The sequence below is a fragment of the Austrofundulus limnaeus genome, unplaced genomic scaffold (assembly GCF_001266775.1).
Source record: "Austrofundulus limnaeus strain Quisiro unplaced genomic scaffold, Austrofundulus_limnaeus-1.0 Scaffold96, whole genome shotgun sequence".
In the NCBI taxonomy this organism is placed as follows: Eukaryota; Metazoa; Chordata; class Actinopteri; order Cyprinodontiformes; family Rivulidae; genus Austrofundulus; species Austrofundulus limnaeus.
In genome coordinates, this window is record NW_013952498.1 from 814,951 (window position 1) to 825,224 (window position 10,274).

Consider the following 10,274-nt stretch of genomic DNA (forward strand, 5'->3'; position numbering starts at 1 on the left):
GGGTCAGAACCAAGAAGTAAGAAGCAGCGGCGGTATCAGATGGGGGCGAGGCAGGAGACGAAAAACCAGAAACCAGGAGCAGGATCGAGACCAGACAGACGTGACTTGACAAGGGATGGCTAGAAGATTTACTAGGTGGAACCGTTCGATAATCAGGCACTGAAGCTGTGGAGGAGTGGAGCTTAAATACTGAGGGACACAGGTGAGTGAAATGAGTGTGATTGGGATTTRTGTGACGGGAGGGGCTGAGGCAATGAGCAGGGCGAGACTGACAGGAGCAGGAAATGGGCATGACAGGGCAGACAGGCGCAGGATCATAACAGTTCTCTGATCTAAGGAAAGGCAGCGGCAAACAGAATTGTCTTTAACTTTGATTTAAAAGTGCTGAGATTTTCAGCTGACCTGCAGTTTTCAGGAAGTTTATTCCAAATCTGAGGAGCATAAAAACTGAAGGCTGCCTCTCCGTGTTTGGTTCTGACCCTGGGAACAGAGAGCAGGCCTGTCCCTGACGACCTGGGGGCTCTGGGTTTTAAACAAAGTTTAAAAATATATTACACGGACGGGGCCATTTTATTTACATGCAAAGCATTCTGGGTAAATGATGACGTGGATAGGTCCTCGGTGCGAGGCTGCTAGCGAGCTATATCCACCCTGAAGGTTAATCTTGGACAATATCTGATGATTATCTCTTTGAAATGAGTGTTGACAGAGAGGAGAAGGTAGAAATGACTCAGCCTGTAACTGAAAAGATAGATGGAGGACAACAGAGCTGCTTCATGGAAGAAGAACCTCAGCTTAGCCTGTTAGCTTTAGCGTTAGCCACGGTGCTATCACCATATATTTGTATTAGCTCAGCGCTACACATTCTCCTCTTGTCACTGAGGTCCTCCATCCACATGACAGAGAGGGGAACGCAAAAATGACTCAGCCTGCAACTGAAAATATGGATGGAGGACAACAGTTTAGCTTTAGCTAATACATGTAAGGCAATATAGCGTCGGCGCTAGCACAAAGGCTAACAGGCTAAGCTGAGGTTCTTCTTCCATGAAGCAGCTCTGTTGTCCTCCATCCATATTTTCAGTTACAGGCTGAGTCATTTCTARCTTCTCCTCTCTGTCAACGCTCTCTGGTTTCATTTAAAAGAGCCAATCTTCAGATATTGTCCAAGAATAACCTTCAGGGTGGATATAGCTCGCTCACACCGAGGACCTATCCACATCATCATTTACCTAGAATGRTTTGTGTGTAAATAAAATGGCTCTGTCTGTGTTAAAATATACTTCATAAAAATTTACAAAACTAAACAGCCTACAGTATTTTTACAGTTTTTATTTTACAGTTAAAATAAATGTTTATCAATATTATAACTAATCAGGGATCACTTTAAGGAGCCCATTATCACCACATTTTGACAAAATACAATTAACGCAAATTTTTAAAACAATGCTTTATAGCTGCCTATATTTCACTACTTTACCTTGTAACTTAATCCTAGGTTCTATGTYATGAGTCACATGTCTGAAAGATTTATCTGACTCAACCAAACTAATAAACGTTTCAAAGTGTAACTCCTAACCTTTTTTTAAATGTAGGATGATCAAATGTCTGTTCCAGTGTTTGTAGCTTTCAGCWGAGTTGTCTCGGTGCTGTTTTATCACTTGTTTTGTCCTCACTCCTCAGGTTTCTCAGAATCTCACGTCGCTGCTGCTCCTGTAACCAAATCCCCTATAAATCACTTCAAAGTAAGACTGGTTATGTTTTCTTCAGTACTGTTGCATTGTGTGTTTTGTTAACTTTAATGMAAGTCTAATTCTTACTGTGGGCTCCAGGTGGTGGACAGTCATGTGTCTGGTACAGTTGCTAATCCTCTGTCTGACACACATGAGTTCCTGCAGGCCTGTTCCCTCTGTTACCCTCGAAAAGGTACGAAACTAGTAAAACTAAAAAGAACCTGCTGGTTGTCAGACAGAAGCAAATATTCTTCTGGATTCTTTCTTCTTCAGTTTGCTGATTGTGAGATGTATTCTTTAGGTGTCGGGGTGTATAGTTTTGTTCACAAGCCGGACCTTGTCCACAGCTGTAAGCAGGACATTTTATTATGTAGACTAAAAGAAGCTTCAGAATGGACCAGAGTGCGTCCGATTCCTACCAACACTTTCTTTGGACAGTTTGTACTTTGTAGAGGTAAGAACAGCAAGAACAAAAAGACAAAATTATATTTAAAATCTGTCAGTCTGAACTAGCAGACAAGTACAGAGAGATCYTGCTAGTTGCTTCATGACTTGTAACTTGTAAAGTTGCTGTGAAGATAATTTCAAGTTGTGATCAATCTGTTGGTGTCGTTTTCTCACACATCCAGAGCTGATAAAATCTGGAGATTTGGGTGTGTGTAAGTACGGAGAAAGATGCACYTTTGCCTACAACCAGCTGGAGATCGACGTTTGGACAGCAGAGAGAAAAGGGACGTTGGACAGAAACTTCCTGTTTAAGAAGTCAGAGGCCAAACCAGACCCCAGGAGCAGCATCATTCAGCTCCTACAGGAAAACAAGGGCATGTTCATCTACCTCTGCCAGGTTAGTGTGAGCATTGTCTCCTCCAAGCTGGTTTATACTTCAAGTCGTACGTATATCTCACACTGTTGAGTAACAGAAAATTGCATAACTTCTGTCCTCAGTCAAGGCTGTCTTCCCTGTCAGTCAAAGCCCATAAATCGGGTTCATTTCTCTGGTTTTGATCTGGCTCTGTTTGAATTTTTGAATGCAGTGATTGACGTCGCACTCTGGAGAATCAACAGGCTGCAGTCTGCTGATAAGCCGTATTCTGACTGACTTTATATATGTAGATTGACCAGTTTGTCTTGTTTTTTTCTCTGTTTTTTTGTAGAAATGCTACGACAGTAAACCTAGAATCATCAGTAAGCGATTCATTGATGATCAGACCATCTGTTCCAACTTAGACGTCCGTCACAACTTTGATGCTAATAAGTGAGTCATCRGTCTTTATTTTAGCTTTAATAAACTTGTTTTTCTCTATCTTAACCACTGMAACTGCCCTCCCATCTTCCTGTCAGGTGCCTGGCGTTTGTGGTGAGGACCCACAATATTAACTACAGGAAGGTCCGTCCCCTCAGCGCCCTGTGCCACCTGGATTTGTGCCGCCATGCCATAAAGTACGGCTGCCAGCTCGAGGACAGCTGCCAGTTCGCTCACTCCGTCATAGAGCTTAAAACCTGGAGGGTTCAGCAGCACACAGGTGTGGTCTTATCACACATAATGTCTGCACTGAGTTTATTTTAAGAAAGAACTGGGATTTGTTTAGTATTGGAGGGGAAAAAACTGAGAAATCTAATAAAACGCCTGAACATAAATTTCTACCTTTTAATAAATTAATTTATCAGGGAGGAAACTGTTCACATAACTTGTTCAGTATAAAGCTGCATTCATAGTTCAACAGGAGTTGTGAGGATTTCCCTGTTAATTTTAGCCATTTTAATGAAGACACAACCAGTGTTTAAAGCAGTGTTTAGATGGATTAAATGGACCYAAACAGAACAAATCTCTGAATAATGCTGCTCCATAACCTCAGGATGTTTAAAAAAGAAAATACATACATATTTTTACTGATATATTTTTCGTATTGTTTTTATGTCTGGGTTGTTTTCATCTTTTTATTTAGCTGAGGAACTGAATCAAATTAAATTGCCAAAYAAAGCAGTAATTTATTGTGTAGATATGTGGCCAATTAATTTAAAAACACAATTTAAAAAGGTTTTAATTTCAGGTATCAGTCATGATGAGATTGTGAAAGTATCCATGAAGTATCACGACCAGGAGCAGACTTTCAAGATGGAAAAAGAAAAACGAGTAAAAACTATATTTTTTTCCTTTAGAAATTACCTATTTTCTCTGATTTATTCGTTTAACTTTTTAAAAATATTTCATTTACTGCATACGTTGTATCATCTTTGCTTAACTTTTACGTTTTTTTTAATAACAAATTTTGGTCTTGAATAGATTGTAAAATATCAAAACACTTCTAAGTAATAATATAGGTAGAAAGGTAAATAATTATTGTATACAGTCAATAAAAATGTCTAACAGTCATTATCCATTAGTCATTCAGCTCATCTTATTCATTTGTTTCAGGATATTGTATATACACTCACTTGCCACTTTATTAGGTACACCACGCTAGTAATGGGTTGGACCCCCTTTTGCCTTCAGAACTGCCTCAATTCTTCGTGGCATAGATTCAACAAGGTGCTGGAAGCATTCCTCAGAGATTTTGGTCCATATTGACATGATGGCATCACACAGTTGCCGCAGATTTGTCGGCTGCACATCCATGATGCGAATCTCCCGTTCCACCACATCCCAAAGATGCTCTATTGGATTGAGATCTGGTGACTGTGGAGGCCATTTGAGTACAGTGAACTCATTGTCATGTTCAAGAAACCAGTCTGAGATGATTCCAGCTTTATGACATGGCGCATTATCCTGCTGAAAGTAGCCATCAGATGTTGGGTACATTGTGGTCATAAAGGGATGGACATGGTCAGCAACAATACTCAGGTAGGCTGTGGCGTTGCAACGATGTTCAATTGGTACCAAGGGGCCCAAAGAGTGCCAAGAAAAGATTCCCCACACCATGACACCACCACCACCAGCCTGAACCGTTGATACAAGGCAGGATGGATCCATGCTTTCATGTTGTTGACGCCAAATTCTGACCCTACCATCCGAATGTCGCAGCAGAAATCGAGACTCATCAGACCAGGCTACGTTTTTCCAATCTTCTCTTGTCCAATTTCYATGAGCTTGTGCAAATTGTAGCCTCAGTTTCCTGTTCTTAGCTGAAAGGAGTGGCACCCGGTGTGGTCTTCTGCTGCTGAAGCCCATCTGCCTCAAAGTTCGACGTACTGTGTGTTCAGAGATGCTCTTCTGCCTACCTCGGTTGTAACGGGTGGTTATTTGAGTCACTGTTGCCTTTCTATCAGCTCGAACCAGTCTGCCCATTCTCCTCTGACCTCTGGCATCAACAAGGCATTTCCGCCCACAGGACTGCCGCTCACTGGATGTTTTTTCTTTTTCGGACCATTCTCTGTAAACCCTAGAGATGGTTGTGCGTGAAAATCCCAGTAGATCAGCAGTTTCTGAAATACTCAGACCAGTCCTTCTGGCACCAACAACCATGCCACGTTCAAAGGCACTCAAATCACCTTTCTTCCCCATACTGATGCTCGGTTTGAACTGCAGGAGATTGTCTTGACCATGTCTACATGCCTAAATGCACTGAGTTGCCYCCATGTGATTGGCTGATTAGAAATTAAGTGTTAACGAGCAGTTGGACAGGTGTACCTAATAAAGTGGCCAGTGAGTGTATTTTCATTAATTATAGTATGCCTTTGACTAACTTGTTACTATAGAGTAACACAAATATTATTTTAAGCTAACATTTWGTTGTTTATGTTGGCACTTATCATTTCTTTGCATGCAGCTGTCTGCTGGAGGAGGTGGAAGCAAATCAAAAGGAGGAGGAGGAGGTGCCGGGAAGAATTTGAACATGAAGATGAAGTTTGCATGCGCTCATTGCTGGCGGGACGGCCTGATCAGTGAACCAGACAAGGCCCTCAAATACTGCAATGCCAAAGCCAGACATGCGTGAGGGAAACTTTAATGAGTCATATAATTCTGTACACGTTTATTTGCAGAAATGATTCTTAAATTTGACGTTTTCTAATTTATCTCAAACCTGACTGATAAAACTGTGTGATGTAATTCAGTAGATTAATTAATTGGATTAAGTAAATGGTTTTCTCCTCAGGTGGACTAAAGACAGACGAGTCCTGCTGGTAAAATCCTCAGAGAGGAGTAAATGGGTGCAGGTCCGACCGCTGCCCCACGCCAAGAACTACCCTCTGTATTATGATGTAGGTGTGCTTCCTCTCATTTCCCACACCTGAACATGGGTTCTTCCTCTTGTGCTTTGAAAAGATCAGGTGTTTTYTGGCTGTCCTACATTTAAATATTTGATTTAAAATAAAAAGTGGGGAGAAGGTTGGGGGCTCAGAACAGGCTTAAAGGGGACCTATTATGCAAAATTCACTTTTTAAGTTTTTTTTACTCAACTTTGGGTATGTACTTCTTAAAAAACAGTCCTAGGACCAAAAAATGCACCCAGGGGCACATTTACTGTAAGTAAATGTTTTTTAATGTACATTAACGACAAGTTTTATACTTCCATTATTTTGTGACGTCACAAGCCGTACGACAACCCACCGGAACCTGCGTTCAGCCCCTTACCTAGCAACCCCTGGGTGAGACTCCACCTCCTCAATATAAAAAACCGTCACGGTTGTTGTTGTGTAATGTGCAGCTCATTTTCACAACAAGTCTCCAATAGGGCAATGGGTAGAGTGTTAGACCAGAGAGCAGGAAACCAGGGTTCAAGACTGGCACGGACACAATTTAATAATTTTTTTATTTTCGTTCGTTATGAACACATTTTCTCATGTACCTTTATAGTCTAGCTTATTAAAGCCTTGTTAAAGCCTATTTGTTCGAGTTTCTGAGGTATTTTGACTGCTGCTGCTGCTCCCTGCTCTGGTAACAGCATGCAGAGTGAGCGCAGAGCAGAGGAGGGAGGAAAAAAAAGAAGCTGCAACCGACTCTGCCTCTGGGTCTCACACAGGGTCTCATATGGTTGTACAACGGAGCTTCTGCTATTATTAGCCATGCTAACATAAATGCTGGCTTTGGAGGGCGGAGTTAATGTCAACAGATTTTTGGAGGGCGGAGTTAATGTCAACAGATTTTTGGAGGGCGGAGTTAATGTCAACAGATTTTTGGAGGGCGTTACCAACAGAGCTCATTAACATAAACAGCTCTTCTGAACGGAAGTCAGCGCGGGCAGAACTAGAAAATGGGAAATTTTATTATCTGAGAATTATTTTGTGCATTAAATTGAATGAACATGGTCTGGATAGCCCACAGACATACCATAAAAATTTCTAGGACCCATAATTGGTCTCCTTTAAATGTGAAAAAATTCATCCATTAAATACAGTTTTGCAGGTTTCATCGTTGATCTCACACCTGCAGTGACCTTTTCATGTTTTATCCTGTTTTTACCAGCTGTGATCTGTATGTAATGACTTTATGTTCTTTTCGGGCAGATGTGTGCTCAGATTCTGGAAAAGAGGAAATGTAACTACACCGGGAATTGCACGTTCGCCCACAGCCAAGAGGAGAAGGAGATGTGGATGTATATGAAGAATAATAACTGTGAGTGATCAAGAGATACGAGACATGCTAAAACAACAACAAACCGCTATTTGAGGAACATTTTCAGTTTATGTTTATTTGGACATTGTGACACTAAAGGCTCTTTCATAAAACAGATCTGGGATATGGCCACACAGACCAGTCTGTCTTTATACTGTCTGCCTCTGTTTGCATCCTGCAGAGATCTGAGTTTTCAGAAAAGAGGCGAGCATCGCTGAACAAAAAGAGGCGTGGAGCAAACGTCTCCTCCTTAATATTTTCAAAACATAATGATTTAACTTGATTTAGCGATTCTCTTTGTAGTTAGTTAACTTTTTAACTATACACAGAGTTTATTTGTGTTGTCATCGATCTTCCCTCTGTAATAAATTTGTTTGTTGTTATTGAATCTTGCTGCCGAATGGTTGCACGGATCAGACGTCATCACTTCCTCACATTAGCTATGTTTACATGCGCAAAATTCTTTAATCGGATTGAAAAGTATTCAGATTAAATAAACGGAATGTATCGTTTGCATGGGCACAATCCGATCATGACGAGTGTTTACATGCACCAGGCTTTTATTCAAAATAGAAGCACTGACATGCGCAGTTGCTAACTTTCCCTAAAAAAAAAGAAAAGAAAAAAAAGAAAAAAGTTTTACTTTCGTCATGAACACAAACAAACAGCTTCTGAGCTCAGAATGGACCCGCGACAGGTTTTAATAATGGTGGAGACGTTACTGTACTCTCTGGTTCAGCTGCAGGTGACTTGCGGACTTTAAAAAAAACTTTTTTTTGCGAAGCGGCGCAGGCGAAGCGTAAGCGGGAGTCATATTGTTTTCGTACTGTTCGTCATTATGTTACCGATATGCGGTATCTAGCTGAATGAGAAAACGGGAGGAAAAGTTCTGTGCTGCTGGAAACTGCAGCCTTGCTGCTCCTCCCTCCACAAAAGAGCAGAAACCGCTGGATGAAAGTCAGCAGACATGCGCAGTCAGATCACTTTTCCACAATCAGAATAAGATGATCAGATTAAGTGTTTACATGCATGCTGTTCGGATTATCAATTGGCATAAACCACCTCTCTCATTCCGATTACAAATTAATTCGGATCGCACTGAATCGGCTCCGGTGTGTACATGATACATTTTTATTCCGAATGGCTATTTAATCCAGTTGCTTATGTCCATGTAAACGTAGCTATTGTTGAGTTGTGGCACTGGCTTTCACATGTGGACCGGTTCAGCTCTGTTACTACCTTGGTCCAATTAAGCCCCTTCTCCACTGGTTTGCCTTTAACCCATCCTCATCGATTCAGCGTCAGCCAAATGTTCCTCCCATTTCCAGTTCCAAATGRGCTTTTGGATCCACCTCAGCAGTGGTTCCAGACGAGTCAAGCCAAGTATTGCACATAAGTGATTTGACGTCTGCAGAGTACTGCCCGCCAGTCAACTGAGCCATGGTGGAACTTGCTAAGTCTTTCTGGAGAGATATGAAGTAGACGGGTCTGAAATGAGCAGGTATACCAGGAGGTTTCAGACAAACTGGATGCCCACAGTTACACATTTATAAACAGTGTTGCAAGAAATTATTTTTAAAAAGAAGTCTGACTAGCAGATGAGCCGAGTGCTGACCATCTGCCCTCCATCAAACATACATGAAGTGATTAGTGTTTTTCAACCCTGGTCCTCAAGGCACACTGCCCTGCATGTTTTAGATGTTCCCCTGCTTCAACACAGCTGATTTCAACTGATAAACTGATTAACATGCTTTTGTTGAACTGCAGTCATCTGAATCAGGGGAACATCTAAAACATGCAGGACAATGTGCCTTGAGGACCAGAGTTGGGAAACTCTGCATTAGAGGGAGACTTGACAGTGAAGAAGAAGCTTTAGAATTCACCCTGAGGCGAACAAGCCTTGAGTTCAGATGGATTGCCAGTAGGCTTGGGTGATATTGGTAAAAATAGGAATCCAGATTAATTGTGACAATTAGCCAATAATAATTAACATGACGCTTAATAGATGACAATTGCACTTGCATGTTTTTGACTGTGTTCTAAAATTATACTTACAAACCAGTCAAACAAACTTCTTCATTTTAACAGGTTAAAAAAGTAAGCTATGAATTGAAACCCACTTTTACACAATGTGGAGTGGCTGCATATCTTTAATAACACAATATGCCACGGCCTCATCTCCCTCCAGCTCTTACTTTGTCCCTCGTCAGGAACAGATTGACTGAGAGCATCGTGGATTCTCTGCTGAGTAGATTTCTCTCCACCATTCACATTTTCTGTTTTTCCTCATGTTTCGGTTCAAAGTGTGTTTCAGGTGACTAATCAAAGTTTGTAAAGTAATGGTGCGTTCACACCAAACGCGATTTCAGCGTCAGGAGCATCAGGTTTACATGCAAAGTCTATGGTGGACGTGCTTCAATCAGCGTCGGGAAGTGCTGKGGCGCCTCAAGTGCGATTAGAGCAGCACCATTTGAACGATCTGAGCGTTCGACGTGCTTGAGGCGCAAATCGCTGAAGTTAGAAAATCTTAACTTTTGCAGCTCGACACGCCGCGTCAACCAATCAGAGAGACTCCACTGTGTGACGTAGTGACATATTTCCTGACGGGACAGTTTACTGAATGATGTCCACTAACCTGAAACAGGAGCTCTTTAGCTGAAATCGAGTGCCTGCAGTCGGTGTCCTGACAGGAGATATCCGCACCAATGCGTGGCAGCGGCTCATCAGACTGGACTCGGGACAAAAATAGTCCTGAAAGCGAGCTGTGAGCCTCTCCCGCAGCTCCTGGGTGATGAAACTCAGAATGTCTCTGAATTATCTGGTGAATTAATTATGAATTATGTAGGGGTCACCTCGAGTGAAGAAACAGGAGTCACAGCCTCAAAGCAGGTCTTGCACAGGCCTGAGAAAAAAGGCAGGAACGCTGGACTCTTATTTTAGGCCATGACGGGTCATTTCAACCAACACGAGGACTTCAGTTCTCTCTAATC

The 10,274-nt window shown here is 41.8% G+C and overlaps 1 protein-coding gene across 2 annotated transcripts in view; it reads left to right on the forward strand.

Annotated features, from left to right (window-relative positions):
• zc3h7ba (zinc finger CCCH-type containing 7Ba) overlaps positions 1-10,274 on the forward strand; it is a 33,809-nt gene that overhangs the window by 19,551 nt on the left and 3,984 nt on the right. For both annotated transcript variants that reach the window (XM_014012898.1, XM_014012897.1), the window contains exons 10-19: positions 1,681-1,742; positions 1,830-1,923; positions 2,032-2,184; positions 2,360-2,574; positions 2,885-2,985; positions 3,072-3,253; positions 3,782-3,864; positions 5,498-5,661; positions 5,825-5,930; positions 7,176-7,284. In XM_014012898.1, coding sequence (XP_013868352.1) covers positions 1,681-1,742; positions 1,830-1,923; positions 2,032-2,184; positions 2,360-2,574; positions 2,885-2,985; positions 3,072-3,253; positions 3,782-3,864; positions 5,498-5,661; positions 5,825-5,930; positions 7,176-7,284 — 1,269 coding nt within the window. The remainder of the gene's footprint in view (positions 1-1,680; positions 1,743-1,829; positions 1,924-2,031; positions 2,185-2,359; positions 2,575-2,884; positions 2,986-3,071; positions 3,254-3,781; positions 3,865-5,497; positions 5,662-5,824; positions 5,931-7,175; positions 7,285-10,274) is intronic.